The following is a 22,673-nucleotide window of genomic DNA, read 5'->3' as shown; positions in this document are numbered from 1 at the left end:
ACATTTCCCAACTAAGCTGCCAGTCTGTCTGTTTTGAGACAGGGTCTTACTATGTAGCCCTGGCTGGCTTAGAACTCGATATGTAGACTCCTTGAACTCACAGAGATCCTCCTGCTTCTATCTCCTAAGTGCTGGAATTAAAGGTGTGTGCTACCATGCTTGAGTTGCCAAGGTTTTTAATCTGCCTGCTTGTCAGTCTATCTATCCACTGTCTATTTATCCATCTATTTATATCTATCTATCTATCTATCTATCTATCTATCTATCTATCTATCTATCTATCTATGTCCGTCCGTCCGTCTGTCCATCCATCCATCCACCTATCTATCGACACAGTTCAGTCCACAGCATCAACAAAGGTTATTTCATTACATTACATTGTGAGTGACTCAGATGGGGTGATAAGGTCACTAACTCAGGAGAGAAAGGATGAGGCAGGTGAGGCAGTCGAGTTAGCAGATGTGTTGGCCCAAGAAGCTAAGGTTCTTCTGCAGTCTTGGTCCTGCTGGGGCTATCCACTTATCATCATTAATCAATCAATCTAACATACCTATCATCTATCTACTTGTCATCTACCTATCAATCATCTATCCATACTTTAACACTAGTAATGCAGAATAAGGCTTTGCTGACAGTCCCGGTCCTGCCTCCTGATCTCTGCATCTGTGCCCATCCATTCTCTTCCACATCCTCATTCTCTTTCATGAGACAGGAAATCGTAAAGCAAAGGACCCCAAGTCCTTCCCTCTAGTTCTAGACCCTTCAGAGACTTGTCCCCGCTTCCCTCCCACTGAGGAAGGAACCAGATACAGCACTGGGCCCACAACCAATGTGACAAACCAGCTGTGACCTCCCCAGGCTGCCTGGGACCAGCTACGTACTCAAGGGTGCATGAGTTCTTGATAGCCCCACCTCAGCCTTGGACAGAGCTGAGATGATCAACATGTGCCGCCACGCCCAGCCGCACTGTTCTGTTTTTACATAGGGCATCATATATGCCAGGCAGCCTTGAACTCTCCAGATTCCTGTCTCCACCTGCTGAGATGGCTGGCGTGTGTCACACATCTGCTATCTTTAAAAAAATGTACAGGAAGCCCTATCTATCCCTCAGGGATCCCCCTGAGGAGAGGCGCCGGGCTTGGCCTGGCCCCTGGCTTCTGGGGAACCAGCCCCGTGTTCCTGCTCTGTGCCTCTGGCGCTGCTGTGCTCCAGCAGGATGGCGGCCGGCCCAGTCTGTGTATCTGGTCACAGTGGCATAGAACTCCTGTGAATCTGAGTGTCCAGCTGTAGAACGCACATATTTTTCAGGAACAAATAAGCATCATTGTAGTGAAGCTTAATTCTTCATGCTCTATTGGAGAAATTATTTTGGCCACTCCACGTAGTTAAAAGGATATTTATTTAATGGCGTAACTCACAAATTAAGTAATGGGTAGGCCGCAGGGTCTGGGGAAGGTGTATTGCAATCCAGCGGTGTTCTCCGGAGCTCTGCACAGTCAATCTCCACCTGTCAGCGTTCCGGCACCGCACCGAGAGCGCGCCCAGAGAGAGCGCTTGCCCATCAAGCTCTCGGGTCCCCAGGCGCCTCCCCTCGCCCCGCCTCATAGGCGTGACAGTTGCCAGAGTCTCAATGGGGGTTGGAACTTCCAGAACCAAGCTGGAATGCCTACCCACTACAATGCTCATATTAATCACTTTTCCTGTCTGTGTTACCGGGGATGGAATTCGGGGTCTCTGCATGTCAGCACCCCCAGCCCCCACTTTCTTTCTTCATGGTTCTGCTCATTCCTTCCTGATCTCAAGAGTATTAAAATATTCAGGAATATTTTCTTCCAGAACTATGATGGCTTCATTACCATATCCGTTCTGTGTTTACACCATCACAGGGCCTGAAGGAACTCGGTAGAGAATCAACGACGCTTTTCAGAATGAGGTCAACGACAACAGTGCCAAGCATTTATGGAACGCCACTGTATGTGCTTACACTATCACCTCACTGGATCCCAACAGCTCCGAGTCAAAGTTCTTTAATTCTTAAACTATGTATTTTAATGTGTATGGGTGTTTTAACTGTGTGTATGTCATGAGCATCCCTGGTCCCATGGAGGACAGAAAAGGGAGTCAGATCATCTGTAACAGATGATGGTGAGCTGCCATGTGGGTGCTGGAAACTGAACCTAGGTCCTCTGGAAGAGCAGCCAGTGCTCTTAACCACAGAGCCATGTCTCCAGCTGTAAGAGTCAAGATTCTTACTGTCCCCTGTGACACAGCAGAATACACCAGCACAAAGAGGTTACATAAAAGGAGCTGGGTCACACAGCTGGGAGGCAGCAGACCCTAGCTTCCCCAGAGGCCTTCTTAACTATCACCCACGCTGGAGCCGGGTCACACAGCGGGAAGGCAGCAGACCCTAGCTTCCCCACAGAGGCCTTCTTAACTATCACCCATGCTGGAGCCAGGTCACACAGCGGGGAGGCAGCAGACCCTAGCTTACCAGAGGCCTTCTTAACTATCACCCATGCTGGAGCCAGGTCACACAGCTGGAAGGCAGCAGACCCTAGCTTCCCCACAGAGGCTGACCCCAGAGGCCTTCTTAACTATCACCCATGCTGGAGCCAGGTCACACAGCGGGGAGGCAGCAGACCCTAGCTTCCCCAGAGGCCTTCTTAACTATCACCCATGCTGCCCCTCTTGCTGTGAGGCCTTGACCTCCTCAATGCTTTCACTTTTTCCAATGTCCAGGGTCTCTGGGTCTTTGAGCATCCCTTACACAACACGCACAGTTAAAGTCCTTCTAAGCCATCCTGAGACTGTCTCCACCCAGGAGCCCCATAGTCACCTCAGACATGGTGGGTCTTGTTATGTTTCCTAGTGCCCAAGGTTGTGGTGGCTGTGACCCTTGGTTTGTGATAGCACATCCCTCCTGGCACCTCAGTCTGTGGAGGCTACATCCTTTGGCTGTCGTTTGCTCATAAAATATGTGCATCCAGATTCCAGAACTCTCCCACACTATGCCCAGAGTACAAGATGCCAGCCAGGGTCCAAAGTGGCCTCCAGCTGTGAAGGACCTCCACCACTTACCCATCACAATTTGCAAGCACCATTATTATTTTCTTGAACAGGTCACGATGTGAAAGATGAAGAAACACTGATGTAGAAAGTGTATGTCATACTTTGAATCCTAGTCGCGGTGGCCTGGTAGACAACATGATCTACACTCTTTGCCATCAAAGCCCCAGAGCCTCACAGAAGAACTTCTTAGCCACCTACTCCGCCTCCACAGCAAACCATGACCATGAGGCTTCCATTCAGCCGATGTGGCAGAAGCTAGGGCCTGCAGCTACAGTCTGTGACTTGCCAGGGATGGCTGAAGCTTTCGGAGCTTCATTACACATGGGTTCCTTAAAGGACGGAGGCCATGGTTACGACAGTGGAACCAACAGTGAAGAGGAACCTGGGGCCCTAATGACAGCAGGGCCACACCGGCTCTGCAAGCCTCTTTCTGGTGTGTGTGTGTGTGTGTGTGTGTGTGTGTGTGTGTGTGTGTGTGTGTGCGCGCACATATGAGTGCACCTGCTTATGGAGGCCAGCAGTCAGCCTTAGGTGTCTTCCTCAGTCTCTCTCCTGGTTTTTTGAGAGTTTCTCTCTTTTCCCTGGTCCCCCACAGGCTAAGCTAAACTGACTGACCAGCAATCCCCAAGGGTCTGCTTGTCTTTGTCCTCAAAGCTAGGATTATAGGTAGAGACTAGCACCCCTGGATATTTTATATGTGGGTTCTAGGGACTGAACTTAGGTCTTGATAATTACACAGCCCATCTCCAGCTCAAGTTCTTCTACTTTAGAGAGAAATAAGCAGTATCAGATGAAGCTGCTGTCCAAAACATTCTAACTTTACCTTTTGCTAACAGCCATTAAATGACTAGCTGTGAACTGTGCTTCCCTAGCAACCCAGAACAAAACAGGACAAGTATCTTTGAGTCACTTCACCATCCCCAGCTTCTCCTCTTGGGCTTTACAGTGATAACGTGGGGCTTTGGACCGAGTTTACTGTTCTCAAGTCACTGAAGCTCTGTACAGAATCGTTGGTATCTGTGGCATGACTCCAAGCTTGTAAGAGAGCCTGAGCAGGGCTGAGACATAGCTCAGTAGGTAGAGCTGCCCACCACGCATGAAGACCCAGAGTCAGACCCCAGTGCCACATGGACTGGGTGTGGCAGCACATGCCTGTAATCCCAGCACTTGGGAGGTGCAGGAAGGACAATCAGGAGGCCCAGTTCATTCTCCACTACATGGAGAGTTGGAGACCAACCTAGGCTACGTAAGACCCTGTCAAAAAAACAAAACAAAACAAAAGCTTCCTGAGCATCTGGCAGAGTTCAGGCCCACACCCTTTCCCAGCCTCTCCACTCAGTGTGAGCTTGTCTGGGGGACAATGGGAGTCAGTTGAATGCCAAATCTGGAGACATTTACCTTATTAGTAGAACAAAACACTGAGAAACCACAGCCCCAGGGGTGGCCCCACCATTCAGGGCTCTCACCTGCTACTGCTTGCCTACATTATTTCCTACACTCTGCTAAATGAACCACTGTGGTAGTCTCAAAACAGCTAAGTGAGGTCACCTGCACAGCAGAACGTTCCCGCCTGACACTGTGCAGTTAAACACAGAAGACCCACAGAGTGAGAACAACTTCCGTGACCTGAGTCCACGGTACTCAAACCAGGCTTCAAACCAACCTCAGAACGCAGAGCACGGCAGAGGAGGGCCTGCTACCAAGCAGGGCACGAAGGGGGGTCTCTGTTTCCTCTGTGTGCGTGTTTGTGGGGGCCAGGGGCAGCCTCAAATGCCATTCTTCAGAAGCCATCTACCTTCTGTGACACAGGACCTCTGGCTGCCCTGGAACTCACGGAGCAGGCCGGGCTAGCCATCCGGAGAACCCCAGGAAACTGCCCATCCGCTTCCCCGGCACTAAGACAAGTGTGCACTATTGTGTCCAGCTTTTGGGTTCTGGAGATCAAACTCAGGTCCTTGTTGCAACACTTTGTCAGTGACTAAGCCCATGCTCCCAACCCAAGGGCAAATCTTAAAGTCACTCCTCAGTGCCATATCACTCTGCAGGAGGTTCAGGTACAGACGAGAAAGCGATGAAGTACGCACTCTACAGCCCCCACTCAGCTCTGCCAACCCAGACAGTGAGCCCATCGGCATTAGGAACAATACAGAGAGCCAAGCAGTGGTGGCGCACGCCTTTAATCCCAGCACTCGGGAGGCAGAGGCAAGCGAATCTCTGTGAGTTCGAGGCCAGCCTGGTCTACAGAGCTAATTCCAGGACAGCTAGGGATACACAGAGAAACCCTGTCTCAAAAAACAAAAGCAAACAGTGAGTTCCAGGAAAGGCACAAAGCTACACAGAGAAACCCTGTCTCGAAAAACAAAAAACAAACAAAAAAAGAAAAAAAAAAAAACAGACAAAGAACAATACAGAGGAACTCAGAGGGCCCTGAGAACACAGTCAATATACGGCCATCCTGCAGGGCAGATTTGGGGATGGCTAAAGGCTATGCAGTTGCTTTGTGGGGGTGCTAAAAATGCCCTAACACTGTAAAAGTGACTGCCTACTCCCAAAGCACACTGAAAGCTACTCAATACTATACAGCCAATGGATGGAGTGTCTGGGTATAAATTGTACCTGTGTGAGAATTCCAACACAAACAGTCAGAAAAAAAAGCATGCAAGGGCTACTTGGTGCACTCCAGCCATGGAGCAGGTTGGCAGATCCCCGGGATAGGGTTGTGCTGACCACAGAGATCAGGGTGACTCGTCCTGAAGGTCAAGCTGCCACCCGTGCCAGCGGCATGCAATGCCAGCCCGGCAGCTTTTCTAAGTGTCTGTGTCATGGTTCTGCAGAGGGTGCCATGAGCCAGGTGATGCACACCTGAGTACAACAGGCTTTGGTCACATGACTGGGCGGCTTCAGAGCCGAGTGAGTGGGGCGGACCTCATCTGGCTTCAACACAGATCTCTCTTGTTGAGGCTGGGGTCTGGGGCGGTTCGTTTGGTCAGGCTGACTGGGGTAGCAGAGTCTGGGGCATCAGTGAGGCCTCCCTTCCCATGCCTCTGTAAGGATGCTTCCAGAAAGGATCGACTCAGAGCAATGATCCATCCTGAATGTAGGCAGCACTATCCCACCAGAAAGGGTCCGACACTTGATAGAAAGAACAGGAGAAAGCCAGCTGAGCGCCTGATCCACTGGGATGGGAACAAGCAGCCTCCCACTCCACCACAACAGACTGCACCTCCCAAACCGTAAACCAGAACCAGCCCTTCCCCCTTTAGGTGCCGCTGTCCGGCATTTGGTCACAAGCAAAGGCGTGAATGCCAGCTACCCATCTGCCCTTCACAGGCTAGGCTGGAGGTCTACAAGCCACAGCCCATCGGGAAGCCACCTGGTCTCGTAAGGATGGGTTCTGACAGCCAGCCCTGCCAGTCCTGCTTCTGAGCTGCCCGTGAACGGCACACCTGGCCAGCTCACCTGGAATGTTTGCCCTCTGGCCCTTCAGAGGTTTACCAACCCCTGCTCAAGGCCATCGGAGCTCTGCCCTCTTCATCTCTCCCAGCTTCTCTGGGACAGCAGAGCTGAGTGAAGTAAAGGGCTTGGAGGAGTCTGACCCTGGGAAAGGTCACCTGTTTACCTGTCATTGTAGGCTGTTACCTCACAACCTGCTGAAACAGAACCTCCTTCTGTTCCCTACCCCTCTGTGCTTTGCTGATTTCTGTGGAACACCACACTACACATGACATGGCCCATGTAGGCATGCTTTTATGGCTCGGTGTGTCCTGAGCAAATAGGTCACTGCCCCACAACGGACCCCTTCTCAGAGATGCAGAGTGTGGGTAATCAGAATGCTGCTGTAGTGCTTTACAGACGCACTAGGTGGCGCTGCAGCATCACCCTCACGGCGCCACAGGGTCCTCCCATCCTGCAGCCTAACTGCCAATCATAGGCCTGGGAAGGAAATGAGAACACAAAACTTCCAGGCCAGCTACAAGCCGTACTTGGCTCTGCTCATGTCTCCTCTGCGCACAAACACCGAAAAGAAAAGAAAGCCCGCCTAACTGTCAAGTTAAAAAGGACCTCGGGACAATGGCTGTCTGTGGTGCCTGTTAGCATACCAAAGCGAACACTGGCCTTCACACTGCAAATACCTGTTAGAGTCCATGCTGGCATCCTGGCTCCTCTCAGCTCCTCTTCCTGACCGGTACCCTAAACTTCCCCAGCTCATGGGCCTCCCTTCCCCCAGCTTCTCGTCCCTATAAAACCACTCAGGCCAAGAGTTCTCCTGCTTGTCTTCCTGTCTTGGCCTCTTCTGTCTCGACCCTCTCTCTTGGTCCCCTCTTTCTCTTCCTCCCCCACCCCCAGCCAAGTCCAGCCTACTACTTTCTCTCCCTGTTCTGGACTCTTCAGGTGACTCTGGCTGCGCTCTCCCCGTTTATAATAAAAACCTTCCCTTCCACCTGCAGCGGTCATGTCCTCTTATCCACTGACAGCTGTTAGTGTTGAGCCAAGGAACCCAAACCAGAACAGATGTCTGCAAGGTGGGGCAGCCTTGGCAAAGCCGTCTTTGCATGGGCTCGGGCTTGTGGGAGGGGTTGCAGGAAGGACCTGTCCTCACGGACCCTGGGCTGGGGTCTGTGGCTTGCCCGCAGAGCACAATGCCCTGAGATCCATCCCCAGCACTCCAGAAAGCACTAGAAACAAGACCTGCCTGCCTTCCCTCTCTCTTGGGAGCTTAGTCCGCCCAGGTTTATGTGGAGGCACCTGGGTCGGTAAGCTGGGACCTGAGCCCTGAGTGACTGGCCCTTGTGGTCCTGAGATCCTTGGGATCTGCACTCTCCCCAGCATCCAGGGCTCTGTCTCATTGGCACATAGAAGGTCTTACTTATTAGAGACTCACATAATCCTGTAGACCCAGACCCCGGGCTCCTCAATGGTGTTTTCTACCAAGTTCAGCCAGTCATCCGGGCTGCAGACACCTTCTCACACCTGACACCACAGATTCCCCGCCTCTCAGCTCCTGGGCCTCCTCAGCAGCAACAGGATCACATCTGGCCTCTGCCAGCCACACATTGACCAGTTCTGAATTCTGAACTTCCATACCCTTGTCTGACCATAGCCTGTTGCTGTGGGATGGTCTGTATGTCAAATTATTCTGATTGGTCAATAAATAAAACACTGATTGGCCAGTGGCCAGGCAGGAAGTATAGGTGGGACTAACAGAGAGGAGAAAAGAAGGAACAGGAAGGCGGAAGGAGACACTGCCAGCCGCCGCCAGGACAAGCAACATGTAAAGATGCCAGTAAGCCATGAACCATGTGGATTTATGGAAATGGGTTAATTTAAGATATAAGAACAGTTAGCAAGAAGCCTGCCACGGCCATACAGTTTGTAAGCAAAATAAGTCTCTGTGTTTACTTGGTTGGGTCTGAGTGGCTGTGGGACTGGCGGGTGACAGAGATTTGTCCTGACTATGGGCCAGACAGGAAAACTCTAGCTACAGCCTGTATCTCCAATGCCACCTCTGTTTCTGTTAATATTCTGATCCGCCCCTTGAAATCCCACCCCTTGACGCCACCCTGCGTCCTGACGTAAAAGCCTCTTTTTTTTTTTTTTTTTTTTTTTAAGATTTGTTTATTTATTATGTATACAGTGTTCTGCCTACATGCATGCTTGCAGGCCAGAAGAGGGCACCAGATCTCATTACAGATGGTTGTGAGCCACCATGTGGTTGCTTGGAACTGAACTCAGAACCTCTGGAAGAACAGCCAGTGCTCTTAACCGCTGAGCCATCCAGCCCTGTAAAAGCCTCTTTTTAAGGAAAAACTCTGCCTGCGTGCCTCTCTCTCTCTCTCTCTCTCTCTCTCTCTCTCTCTCTCTCTCTCTCTCTCTTCCTCCCACAAGGTGTGCACCCTTGACCTCTCTCTCTCTTCTTCTCTCTTTTTCTCTTTCTCTTTCCTATCTTTCTCTTCATCTCTCTGTTATAATAAACTTTCCACGTGGGTGCAGCATCTGGGTTGTGAATTACTGGCTGCAGCCATCATGCCCGCATGCCGTGCATCTGCCCAGTCCATTGTTGCATCTGCCCAGCATGTTTCCCTGCATGCTCAGGATACCCTCAGGGGTCCCCTTGCACAATAACTTATAACGGTTTCTCCCAGGATTCCTCATCCAGACCAATGGCGGGACAGTCTGCTCAGGACCAGTTCACAGTGGGTCCCAGCCTGATGATGGCCCTCACACCAGGGTATTTGCAGAGCTCCCAGTGGGCAAAAACCAAGTCTGGAGAAACCTGTTTTAATTTGCTTCCCTGTTGCTGTGATAACACTCTGACCAAAGGTGACTTGCAGGAGGAAAGGATGTAGGAGCCTTACACATCCATGTTGCAGTCCACCATGAAGGGCCGTGAGGGCAGGGAGCTGGAGGTGGGAGCTGAAGCAGAGACCATGGAGGAGCACTGCCTCCTGGCTCCTGGCCGCGGTCTGTGCAGTTTGCTTTCTCCTACAATCCAGAATCATATGCCTGGGGGTGACACTGTCTCAAGTGGGCTGGGCCCTCCTCCCACACCAATCATTAATCATGAAAATGCCCCCGCGGACTTGTCCACAGGCCAATCTGACGCAGGCATTTCCCAACAAAGGTTCCTTCTTCCCAGACAACTCTAGTCTGTGTCAAATTAACAGTGATAACAGTAATAACAATGAGCAGAACAGTGAACTCATGTCCCCAGATTCTCCTTGAAAGTGGGCCTAATAAGAGCCCTGGGCTGCAGCCGGCCTCATTTTCCCAGAGAGGCCAGGGAGGTGGGGAAGGTTGATGGGGGGAGGGAGCAAGAGGGAGATGAAGGGAAACAGGAAGGAAGGCAGGGGAGGGTGGGAAGGAGGAGAAGTGGGTGTGTGTGGAAACAAGGGCTGCCTGGGGCCCCACGCTGCAGCTACAGTGGCCAATGTAAAACCTTCACTAGTGTCGCCCGCACATCTCTACACATCAGAACAGCGCCAGCCTCTTAACAGGTGCCATGGGAACCCCGAGGGCGCCACAGCCATGCCTGCTTTAGAGAGGGGAACAGGTTGGTAATAGATGACCGGCCCGGGGTGGACAGCAAGGGTCACAGCCACCACTACAGAGTCCAGTCTGCCCCAGAGCCCTAAGCTTTCAGTCCGAGCTCATGCCGGAAGGAGGTCAGGCAGCTTCTCGGGAGAAAATGCATGCCGGCTCCCTGAAGGGCAGTCAGCCAATGCTCCCCATACACTGGATGAAGATCTCACAGAACCCTTAAAATCAACATGAAACAAGACCAGTCTGCACTTTCACTAAAAAGGCAGGCTTGCACAAAAGAGAACTGAAGGGAGAGACGGAAGGGAGGGGACTCCAGAGGGGAAATCCTGCTTCCTTATGTCCAGCCCCGCCCCAGCCCCGCCCCAAACCCCGCCCCAGCCCGCCCCGCCCAGTGTGGAGTCGTGTCTCTCCCCTCCCCCTCCCCCGATCGGCACCCAGCGCTGCTGCTCTCAGTCCCGCCCTGAAAGAGGAGCTAGGGAGCAGGGGGGCTGGAAGGACAACTTTTCACAGCAAGTGAAAGGAACTGAGGCCGGGGGACAATTGTTACTGGATGGGAGTTAAGGACGTTCTGTAAGTGTCACAGGTGTGCTGACAGGCTAGTGCCCCCATGGGGGCCAGGAACTGGGAAGGGGACCGCAAAGGGGGTCTAGCTGCAGGGTTCTGTCTGAACAGCTCTGCCCTCGGCTTCCCCGGCTTCCCCGCAGCCCAGCAGCCGCCACCAGGGTTTCCCTCCATGCCCAACAGACCCATGGATAAACAGACAAACTGGCCGGCAGACAGACAGGCAGTGACAGAGTGAGCTGGCTAAACATGGAGCTGTAACAGAGAAGCAGCACATTAAGTGAGCACTGAGTGCACACTAAGCCTTCCTGCTCTGTACCTTATGTGTGAGCTCACTTAGTCCCTCAGCAGAACAACAAATAAACGGGAAAGAAAGAAAGGATGAAAGGAAGGAAGGAAGGAAGGAAGGAAGGAAGGAAGGAAGGAAGGAAGGAAGGAAGGAAGGAAGGGAAAGAAAGAAAGAAAGAAAGAAAGAAAGAAAGAAAGAAAGAAAGAAAGAAAGAAAGAAAGAAAGAAAGAAAGAAAGAAAGAAAGAAAGAAAGAGAGAGAAAGGAAGGAAGGAAGAAGGAAAGAAAGAAAGAAAGAAAGAAAGAAAGAAAGAAAGAAAGAAAGAAAGAAAGAAAGAAAGAAAGAAAGAAAGAAAGAAAGGGATTTTAAAGGGATTTCCTCACCAAACTGAAGGAGCCCACTGTGGGAGCTACAGTCAGAACTGATAACACAAACAATGGAGAAAACACAACATCTCTGTCAAAGTCCATCAAAACTCAAGTCCAACTCCAAGCAATCCCACTTGGACATCAGGGACATCTGCTGGGTGGAAGCAAGGTCTCCCCAGCCCTAGAGAACGGATCTGTGAAGCTGGGAGTAGCCCACAGGCCTCTGGAGGGGAACTAATGAGATCAATGTTGGCTTTGGAGACTGAGTAACAGCTACCAACCACGGCTGTGAAGCCCGCTTGCTTGAGGGGAAAGGTCTCCAACACAGATGGCTGCGGGTAGAAAAGGCAACAAGGTATGTGGGACGAGTTTCCTGAGGAGAGGGGGACTCCAGCAGGGGTCCCCAACCTTCCTAATCCTGCAACTTTAATACAGTTCCTCATGCTGTGGTGACCCCAAACCATAAAATTGTTTTTGTTGCTACTTCATAATTTTGCTACTGTTATGAATCATAATGTAAATATTTTTGGAGACAGAGGTTTGGCAAAGGGGCTGTGACCTAGGGGTTGAGACCCTCTGGGGTAGAGGGTCACGTAGGTGCTGTGGTGGGACTCACTCCCAGGTGTATTCTTTTCCTGATATTTCATCACTATTTTGTGTGAGGCACCTCAGGGTGAGCTGCAGAGTGTGGGACTGGCTATCGTGGAAACAGTGGGTCTATGTTTTTGCGAAGACAGGAGGAGAGGATGCTGCAAGATGCTTCCACCTACGAGCAGGCAGGACTACAGCCTGGTGAACCTCCGTTCTCCTTTTTGTTATCTAGGACAGAAAGCATCCCAGGAATTCCAGTGACCAGGGAAGGGTATCCTGGGATGCTCTGGGGCTCTGTCTGCACACGAGTCACCATGTACCATGACTTTCTTCCCAGTGCTCTCAGTGCTTGGACAGCAGATAAGACAGCAGAGCTCGAGGCAGATGACCCACATTAAAGCCTGGCTTCACCAGGGGTCTGTGCAGCTTCAACTACGCTCTCTGTACTTCAGTCCCCTCATCTGTGTATGAAGAGGATGTAAGACATACTTTCAAAGGTTGTCACGCTGCGTGGGTGACAGCAGCGTGGGTGACGGCGGCAGGCTTCTGAGAAGGCCCCTGGTCACCCTGGCCTGCCTGTGTGATCCTGTCACCAGCTACACGGCACCGCTGCTGGCCCATGAGTCACTGGGATAGGAAGGAGACCCTGTGTCTTCTGAGGCTCCGACACAGAAACAGTGTCTGCCTGGTCTTGTTCTGAACGCCTCACTCCAGTGACATGGTACACCTAGACCTCCCCTCCCTCTACCCCAGGCACAGGCCCCCAACAGCACACCCCTGTGGAGTAGGAAGAACCAGGTGCCAGGGCTCAAGTCCAGGCCTGATCTCAGGTTAATTTTCCTCCGTTATAACTTATTGCTTGCTTGCCTCCCTGTCACGGGGCTTGAGGTGGGTGAAGGCTGTAACAGATGGCATGCTAATGAGGGCCACTGACTACATTAAAGGCCTGTTTCCAGGTAGAACTAACACCAGTTGGGAGGAAGATAAAAATATAACAAGTACGTGAGAACTACAGCCCAAGTTACAGGTCAAGAATCTGATTTTGGGGTCACCTAGAGGGCTCAGAGCACAAAGGGACCTGCTGCAAGCCTGCAAGCCTGAGTTCAGTCCCCGGGACCCACACGGGCAGAAGAGAACCGATTCCCACAGCTGACCTCTGACAACGCATGTGCTCATACCCATACATACAGAAACATAAAAATGTAATTTTTAAAAATCCCTTTTATATTAAAAACTGTGGTAAGTGTCTTGTCCATCACCTCAGGGACAGAACAGGAAGCAGTGGCCCTGAACAGGAGTGTTCGGTCTTTGCAAAGACCAGTCTTGTGCTCCAGAATCAGCACACGACTCACAGAAGGATCTCTGTCATCTGTTCCATCTGCAGAACATGACCGCTGTTAGGTCAGGGCGATCCACGGAGGAAAAGGACAGTAATGGTTCCAAACTTACGACTTTAGGAAATCCTAGGCAATCCCCCAGATTCTAGGCTGCGGCTTCTCATTGTTGTCCATGAGAGATATCCCATTGTCCATTCCTTCCTCATTCATTCACGGTCAAGTAAGTATCTTTTGGATTGTGATTTTTCAAAGGGAAGCATTAAAATTAAACTTCTGGAATTAGTAAATAATACGTGAGCTAAATCAATGAACTGTGCAGGAAGGCCACGATGTTTTATTTGAGCGAGTTTGAGGGGGGTAAGATGCCATGTTTGGTGGGTTAAGTTAGTGATAAGGGACAAGCTCCTTCTGCATCTGCTTCGAGGTAGGAGGGCTGGATTTTTGGCTGGTTTGTTTTAATGAATTCATGTGTATACATGCATGTATGCACATGTTCCCACGATGGCCAGAAGTCATCAGCCTGTGTCATTCTCAATTGGTCTCCATCCTGGCTTTTGAGACAGGGCTTCTCATTGGCCTGGAGGTCGTGGATTCATTTAAGACGAGTGGCCAGCAGGCCCCAGGGAGGCTCCTGCCTCGGCCTCCCCGGTGCTGAGAAGTAAGTGTCACCACCACACCTGGCCTTTCTGTGTGGGTTTAGGATCAAACTCACGCTCTGGTGCTCGTGTGGCGAGAACTCTCCTGACTAAGGCATCTCCCAGCCCAAGCGGGGTCTCCTTCAGGCAGGACAAATGCCAGAAGCTTCCTGTCCCTGAGAAGTTCTTGCTTGTTTTCAGAGGTTTACAGCCGCTCACACACACCCATCCTTTGAGCAGAACCATTTCTCACTGAGAAACCCCAGAAATTAATAGAAACCCCAGCAAGAAGCTGGTCCTGAGCATTTATGGCCAAGTGTACTTGTAGACTTAAAATGTCATCAGGCTGAATATGATTTAAACGTCTACAAACCTGAAATTGTTGGTGAGGGACAAGAAGAGGTCACAGCTCCCTGAACCTCAGTGGGGTTTGGAGTGCAGACAGGAACTAGATGGGTCATCGCACTGTCAGACTTGGGTCTATCCACTCAGAGGAAGTGAGAAGCCCGCAGCAAGCAACAAGCCAGAGCAGGCCAGCATAAAGCTCTGTCAGGGTGTGGGGACCACAATCACAGGGCCCAGCTTTGAGCAGAGAAGACAGGAGAATGTGGGGGCAGGGGGAAGAATGCTGAGTAGTTCTGTTCTTCACATTCGAAAAATCCCTTGCTGTCCTAGGACACCAGCCAGGGCTCTAAGAAACTAGGATAAAGACTGTTTAGATGCAGAGGCTGAGGCAGGGTAACGTCAATTCAAGGCCTGCTTGAGCTACAGAGTGAGTTCAAGGTCAGCCTGAGAGTGTTAGTGAGACTCAGTCAGAAAATAAAAATGATTAAAAATGGGAGGGTGGGCTAGGGATGGAGCTCCGTGGTGGGGCACTTTCTAGAATACATGATCCTCAGGACTGAAAAAAAGAGGAAGAAGCCAGGGTGGTGATGCACACCTTTAATCCTGGTATTCAGGAGGCAGGTGGATCTCCATTGAGTTCGAGGCCAGCCTGGTCTACAGAGAGAGTTCCAGGACAGCTAAGACTACACAAAGAAACCCTGACTCAAAAGAAAAAAAGAGGAAGAGAAGGAGGGAGTAGAGGAGGAAAAGGAAGAGGAAGGGCAGCAGATATGGCACAGATCTGGGAACAGGAGCTTTAGAGACGGACCTTACCCCGGCCAGCAAAGAACAGGCCTGCATCTTGCACCTGGCTCAGTAAAGGGGGTGTGGAAATAAGCAGCTTCCAGCGCCCCTCCACGCCACCTGCCCACCATTGGTGATTCCTCAAGCCACCAGCAACCAACCAACAGCTCAGAAAAAGGTGAAACCAAGTCCCTCTGCTTTCCTCCCTCTGGCCACGCCACAAAGCAAATTTATAGCGGACGCTCCCATAAACACACTTACCACATGAGTCTGTCCCAGCCAGTTGGTGGCAGAGTCCTGGCAGAGGCTGGGCCCTGGAGGGCTGCCTGAGCGGAAAGGCCAATGCCATGGGCAGACTCAAACTCCAGAGGGGACTTGGAGAAAGAGCGGTCCTCCATGCAAGCCTGGCCACAGCTCTGCGCCTTCCTCGGCAGTTTTCTGAGTTTGCTTGTTGGGGCAGAGCCGGGGAGCCTGCACTGCCCAGGACGCACAGTGGGTTACGTAACTCCAGCAGCCAGGAACCCTATCACCTCATCTTATAAAACCACCCCAAACAGAAAAAGGCGCACCCACAACACGACACCTCTCTAGGGTGGGGTGAATGGGGGAGCAGGGAGAGAAGGCTTTGTGATGGGCGGCTAGTTTTGCCTAAAATGTCGAGTAGAACAGAAAGCCACTGTTCTTCCCGGGACTCCCTGGGAAGTGAGGGTGGAGGCACCACGCCAGGCAGTGTCCCGGGCTGTGCTTGGCAAAGCCCTCAGAATCTGCAAAGCGCTCTCGGGCGGATTCAAGGTCTCCCAGAGAATGCGTTTGCATTTTATGTCTTTGTTGCTCTGACCACTTGATAGGACTTTCATTTGGCAGGGAGGAACAGCAGAGGCTGAGTGCCCGGCTCCTCGAATGTACCATGGTGCCTGAATTGGCACTGCGGTGTATGGGGCCACTGTTGGGTATCATGGGCATGAACTGTGGCTCTCAGTGGTCCCCTGGGACTGGCTACAGGCATCCCAACAAAAGAGCTCGGGTTTCCACATCCTACGGGCAGGAAGCTCCCTCGCTACCATTTCTTTGCCCTCAGCTGTCACGCTTTGAGAAAGTGAAACTGGTTGGACAGGCTGAAGTTCCCAGGATTTCACTGGTGGAGTCAGCACTGGAATCCCAGCTCTGGTGGTTGGAGTGTCCTGATCTCCATCTTTTCTCCTCCGAAGCACGGAGCAGGTGGTCCTCGATGCCCTCCCATGCGCCCTCTACCATCTGTGCAGCCAAGTCCTTCCTGCTCCTGTCTCCCCGGTCAGCTTACCTCCCTGGGTATTAGAGAACATGGACTCCAGAGCACCTCCAGATGCCACCTCCCCACTCAGGACTCATTCAGGCCTCAGAGCTGGACACCTTTTTCTCTCACTTAGGCCTGAGACCCAGACATCCATCCCCAACTCAGGGCTCAGAGCTGGACACCTTTTCCTCTCACTTAGGCCTGAGACCCAGACACCCATCCCCAGCTCAGGGCTCAGAGCTGGGCACCTTTTCCTCTCACTTAGGCCTGAGACCCAGACATCCATCCCCAGCTCAGGGCTCAGAGTTGGGCACCTTTTCCTCTCACTTAGGCCTGAGACCCAGACACCCATCCCCAGCTCAGGGCTCAGAGCTGGACTCCACTCCCCATCATGCTCACGACAGGAGGCCCACAAGGAAGTCCATGTCCCAGAGTGGAGAACTTATGAAGGAGATGGACCAAAGAGGCCAAGGGGAATCCTATTTGAGGCCTTTGGAGACAAGGTAAGGACCCTCCAAAAACTTGACAGCGTTAAACACCCCCCCTTTTCTCTCAAGGGTTAGCTCTCACAGCAACTGGAGTAAGCTAGCTGGCTGGCCTGTAGGTCCCACTGGGATTCTCCCAAGGAGTTCCCAGCATGTCCCTGCACTGAGGAGAAAGACTGATTATGTCACGTGGGTGTTTCTGGTGAGTGAGAGAGGAATTAGGGGCACAGAGGGGGGGGGGGACAACGGGGACGGGACAGCACTGGTGCCACACCAGAAGGGACAGGGAGAGGAGTGCAGAGGCGCAGGACGGGGTGAAGCACATGTGCACACCTAGGAACCACAGCTGTCTGTGCCCTCAGGAGCCAGGCAACTCCTAACACACAACTGATAACCTAGAACAAAGAGAATCTACCGGAAGCCATTGTGTACAAGCAAAGTATCCTGGGACGTTATTTGAAAATGGGGGAGGGGAACAAAAAGCAAAACAAGACAAATGAAAACCAGGGCAGCCTTCTCAGGAGACAGTGTCACGTGCTGCCGTGTGCACAGCACCCCACACCATGCCCACCCTCCTCACGATTCCCTGGGGACAGAGCTTGAGTATAAAGTGCCCACGCTACAGACATCCTCAGGGGTTGGGGCTACTTCTCCCTGCTCCTGGGACCCTGGAAAATAGTGAGACCCACTGCTGGAAATGAGTGAGTACCAAGGCACACACAGTGGTGGAGTTCTTCCTGTATCCAGCAATGGCGCTGCATGCGGCTTTCATTGCGCCCATGCAAGTCTGGAGAAACAGAACCTGAGAGAGAAGAGTAAGGGACTGAACTACGCCCAGCACCCATGATGGGCTGTGTGTGCTGTTTGGGGCCCAGGCTACTGCCCCCAGCCTCTGTGACAATTCTGGGACATGGCAACCCAAGCCACAGAATGACATTCTGGCCAAGCAGCTTCTGAACGGAAGGTCCTTGACCTCAGGTTCCTGTGCACTGTGGTAACTGCAACCTCCCTGTGATGTTCGCACTGTCACCTGGACGGCTCTGGATGTGTCTGCCATGGGGTGGGTCTCTCCACTGGGTTAACTCAGGTGGAAATCAATGCTAAACGAGGGCCCTTGTCCCATGGGCTGGGGTCCTGGACTCAATAAAAAGGAGAAAGTGATGGACTGAGCGCCAGCGTTCATCTCTCTCCTTACCAACTGCGGACGCAAAACAACCACCAGTTCTGAGCTAAGCTTTCCCTACCGTTGTGGACTGCTCCCTCAAAGCTGTGAGCCAGAACAAGCCCTTCCTTCCCAGGGGCTTTTGGTAGTTACTCTATTATAGCAACAAGGACTTGCTAATACATCCCGCTCCTGGGGCTGCGCCCCTTGTCAGGCGTGATGACTAAAGCCCCCTCTCCCTCCCCAGCAGAAAAAAAGGCCAGCGTACCAGTGATGGTGCAGGCATCCCGGTACCCTCTGTAGCTGGGAGCATCTTCCACAGCCTCGCTCACATAGTACTCTTCAGGGATGCCCGGGCTGCAGGCTAGGACTGCATGGCTGCAAGCCTCAGAGATGGGTGCGGAGCTGGCCGAGGTGTCGTCGTGCAGGGCTGTGGCGTCCAGCTTGGCAGGTTTCAAGGGGAGGTGCCCACTGCCATCCGGGGGAGCCCCCGCTGCCGTAGTCAGGGGCAGTCAGGCAGATGGCCCCCGGGTGGTTCAGTGTACCAGTATGGTTAGCTCACAGGGAATCTGCGGAACAATCCAGAGAGAAGGGTACCATTACATGGGGTCTGTGAATACATCCAGACAAGATCTTTAAAATCAAGGCAGATGTGGTTAGCACTACAGAAATGGTTCACCAGCTGACCAGGCCTCAGTCCAGACCAGCATGGAGTCAACACTGAATTCATGGGCGGTATTAAAAAACAAACTGACCTCAGCTAGCAGGACACCGGCTGTCCTGAAAAGGAGAAGCCAGGCCAGGTACCAAGTCATGGTGGGAAGAGCACTGAGTGTACATTCTGAGAAAGGTGCACACAGCTGTGAAACGCCATATGATATGGTTGTCTTACATACGCTACAGATGATATGATGATTCTTTACACTCTTCTAAACACAACTGCACGAAGAACTCTAAGTCTGGCGGTCACCTTAAGCTACAGTGAGAAATGAGTGGACTCCTTTGAGAACCTGGTAAGTCCAGACCTTTTTTTAAAACAACAAAAAATGTATGAGCTCCTGGTCATGAACAATGGGTTAAGGCCCTTGGAAAGATGCCGCTGGGCCAATTCTCCAGGGCCCACTGCAGCAACATCAACCTCATTCGGCAATTCAGACTACCGCTGGAATCGGACTAGGGTCAAAGCCAAGTGCAGGAAAGGGGCCAGTGTAGGACGCGGCTGCCCTCTCTGTTTCAAGAGCAACCCTGCATGGGCACCTGCAAGGGCAGTGCTGGCCCCGAGAAGTTAGCCTTCCATTTAGTAAGGGTCCCTCACCTCCCCACCCACCTCTACACATATGACAGGTGTACATACATGCTCAAATACACACATGGCAAAAATGTCTAATGGGAGTGTGATGAATGAGGTCGACAAAACCGACTTTAGTGTCTGGAGAGATGGCTCAGGGGATCAGGTGCCTGCCTGCCCTTCAGGACCTGAGCTCAGATCCCCAGAACTCACGTAAAAGCCAGGCACAGCAGTCTGTGTGTGTAACCCCAGCATTTTTAGTGAAATGGAAGGGGGAAGAGGCTCACATGCCAGGCAGCCTAGTGTGCAGAGCAGAGAGCAACGAGCAAGGCGGGAGGCGGAGACAGACATCCAAGGCTGCCCTTTAACCTCCACCCCGTGCGTGCACACACACCTGCACAAGCACACATATACACAAAAGATCAAAAGGGATAGATATGCAGCTTAAGAGTGTGTACTGCTCTCCCCAACACCCATGCTGGGCAGGTCGCAACCTCCTGTAGCTCCAGCTCCAGGGGTCTGACATGGCCTCCACAGACGCGCAAACACACACACACACACACACACACACACACACACACACACACTGCACACGAACTTACACAGGTGCACACACGTAAACAGGATTTAAATGGACAAACAGTACAGACTGGGAAGAGACACTTGTGCACACAGTGAGGAGACAGCAGCAGGAGGGAGAAGCCTGGAAGTCGGGTGCTTCTGCAGGATGACGCGTGAGCCCCAACTGGACCATCACACCTGGTCAGCCATGCTCGGTGTTGGGATGGAATTCTCTGGGGGAGGCTAGTGTGGGTGCTGCCCTGGCTGTCCTGAGCAGGAGGTGGCTTCCCCTGGGCCAGCTGTGTCCTGACTCTGGGTTGGAACACGGAGCGTAGTCAGAGACCATCTAACAAGTGGCACACGTCTGTGTACGTTTTCACACAAGTGGGGAAAAGGCTGAGCACCCAGACTTGGAACCTTTGTTAACTTGAAGTGATCCACAAACAGGTTAAAAGGCACACTGATGAGTTCCAGAAAAAACAAAACCAAACCAAAAACAAACAAAACAAAGAAAAAAAAAGCAAAAACAAAAACCTGAAGGCAGAGATTAAAAGGAACAAAATACAGAAAAGCACACTGGCATGTCACAATTTTTTAAGAGTTGTTTATTTCATGCGTATGAGTGTTTCGGCTGCCCGTCTCTCTGCACCACATTTATGCCTGGTACCTGAGGAGGCCAGAGGAAGGCATCAGATCCTCTGGAATGGCCATGTGGGTGCTGAGAATCAAACCTGGGTCCTCTGGAAGAGCAGCCAGTGTTCTTAGTGAGCTTCCCTCATTCCCTCAATGACCTACGTGATCCCCCATCCAGTTTCTGGCTTGAATGATGTTCCCAGCAGGAGGAGTCCTGAGGAGACCCAGGGATGGTGGGGAACCTCACTTAGAATAGTCAAGCTCAGCCAGGCGGTGTTGGCACACGCCTTTAATCCCAGCACTCGGGAGGCAGAGGCAGGCGGATCTCTGTGAGTTCGAGGCCAGCCTGGTCTACAGAGTGAGTTCCAGGAGAGGCTCCAAAGCTACACAGAGAAACCTTGTCTCGGGGGAAAAAATTGTCAAGCTCACAGTTCAATGAGAAACCTGTCTCAAAAAAAAAAAAAAAAAAAAAAAGTGGAAAGAAACTAGTTGGCACCTGACATCACCTTCTGGCCTCCACACGTACACATATGGAACATGTTCACACATGCGCACACGAAGCCTCTGGCACCATCTGTGGAGACCAGCAGAGGAAGGAGCTAAGCTTCCAGGCTGCTGAGACGAAGGCTGAATCTCGGCAAATGCTGAGCCCAGCACCTTTCCCACACCTGAGACTGTGAAGCAGATGACACAGCTGTGACCAAGGCAGATCGGCCCTGCGCTCAGCATATAGCAAGCTCATTCGTCAGTCACCATCCTCCAATTACTCAGGCTGCCTAAGAGAAGTGAGCCTTGTATGTCCCTAAAGTCACAGCTCTCTGTGACAGCACACAGCGTACAGCTGTGCCGCTACCAGGGAGCATGGGGTGCTGGCCCCTGCGGAGGCTCTAACTGCCACCACCACGACCTCCCTGTGGCCAGCTCTTCTTAGCTGCATGTAGTTACCAACCCCACTCAGAGGTAAGGAAGAATGCGCAGAGATTCAGTAACTTTCCTAGGCTGCGGAGCCAGCAGGGGGCCAGTGTGAAGCGGGTGGCCCTCGGCTGAGCGCTGGTCTCTGTCCTCCCCTCACTCACACAGGCTCAGGGGCAGCTCCTGAGGCTCTGGCCCAGCAAAGCCTGGCGCATACAGAGCTGGGGCTTTCTTCCAGAGAGAGGAAACAAGCAGGGCTTCAGAGAGGTCTGCCCGGGGGTGAAGACGCACAGTGTGGGCTGTGTGGTTGACTCAGCAGCCTGGGGGGTCCAGGGACGGTGGGGAGGGCGGGACCCTGTCAGCAGGGGTGAGAAGTTCTGCAACCTGGCCATCTTGTCAGCAAAGTGTACCAGAAAGATGAGAATGCAGGTAGGGGCGGGCCAAGGGTGCACCCCAGGAGGAGGGGTGTACCCCAGGGGGAGGAATGTACCCCAGGGGGAGGAATGTACCCCAGGAGGCTGAGGGTGCAATGGAATAAATGCCCCTGCCTTTTCCAGAATGTTACATGAAGTGTGACCTCTGAGAACCCTCCTCTGGTTACTGGCTGTGGAGGTCTGAATAGGAATGGCCCCCATAGACTCATGTATTTGAAGGTTTGGCCCGGAGGTGTGGCCTTGTTGGAGGAAGTGTGCCACTGTGGGGGCAGGCTTTGAGGTCTCATGTGCTCAAGCTGCACCCAGTGTGGCACAGCTGACTTCCTGGTGCCTGAGGATCCAGATGTAGACCTCTCAGCTCCTTCTCCAGCACCGTGTCTGCCCGCACACCACTACGCTGCTATGATGATAATGGACTAAACCCTAAAACTGTCATCCAGCCTCCATTAGATGCTTTCCCTTAGAAGAGCTGCCATGGTCCTGGTATCTCTTCACAGCAATAGAAGCCCTCAGACCCAGGCAGCATCTATTTCCTGTGTTCTGTGGTTTTAAGAGCATTCCCCTCTTAACCTTCACTGGGGTCAAGTCTGCCCTGACTGGAGCCCTGGGTGTCTGAGAGGTCTCTTCTGCAGTGTGGGGGGCATCACCTTACTTGCCAAGCAGCAGGCATAAACAGGGGGCAGTCCTGGAGAATGCCTTCAGGCAATCAGAAGCAGCCCAGCACACACTAGCATATTTTCAACACCTGTTTCTATATTAGGAACAAGCTCCCAGGAAGGCCAGCCAGTCTGCAGGCTACGCTGGAGGGCAGGCATTCGAAGACCTGCTCACCCCCAGCGCCAGCTCACCCATGAAGATGAGGCAGAATGGAGACAGGGGATAAGAAGGGGGCGCAGGAAGGGGG

At 52.2% G+C, this 22,673-nt stretch overlaps 1 protein-coding gene across 9 annotated transcripts in view; it reads right to left on the bottom strand.

Annotated features, from left to right (window-relative positions):
• The window catches only part of Trak1 (trafficking kinesin protein 1), a 179,326-nt gene that overhangs the window by 95,782 nt on the left and 60,871 nt on the right, over positions 1 to 22,673 (bottom strand). For 4 of the 9 annotated variants that reach the window (XM_076577392.1, XM_076577399.1, XM_076577400.1 and 1 more), the window contains exon 2: positions 18,210 to 18,510. Coding sequence is in view for 5 of the 9 variants with exons in the window: in XM_076577386.1 (XP_076433501.1) it covers positions 15,283 to 15,370 (88 nt within the window). In the remaining 4 variants the exon portion in view is untranslated. Of the gene's footprint in view, positions 1 to 15,282; positions 15,516 to 18,209; positions 18,511 to 22,673 lie in introns of those variants that run through there. The other 5 variants (XM_076577386.1, XM_076577388.1, XM_076577401.1 and 2 more) reach the window with 4 other exon arrangements.

This window comes from Peromyscus maniculatus, chromosome 7 (assembly GCF_049852395.1).
Source record: "Peromyscus maniculatus bairdii isolate BWxNUB_F1_BW_parent chromosome 7, HU_Pman_BW_mat_3.1, whole genome shotgun sequence".
NCBI lineage: Eukaryota > Metazoa > Chordata > Mammalia > Rodentia > Cricetidae > Peromyscus > Peromyscus maniculatus.
Note: the sequence above shows the minus strand (reverse complement) of the source record. Positions and strands in the feature narration are given on the sequence as shown.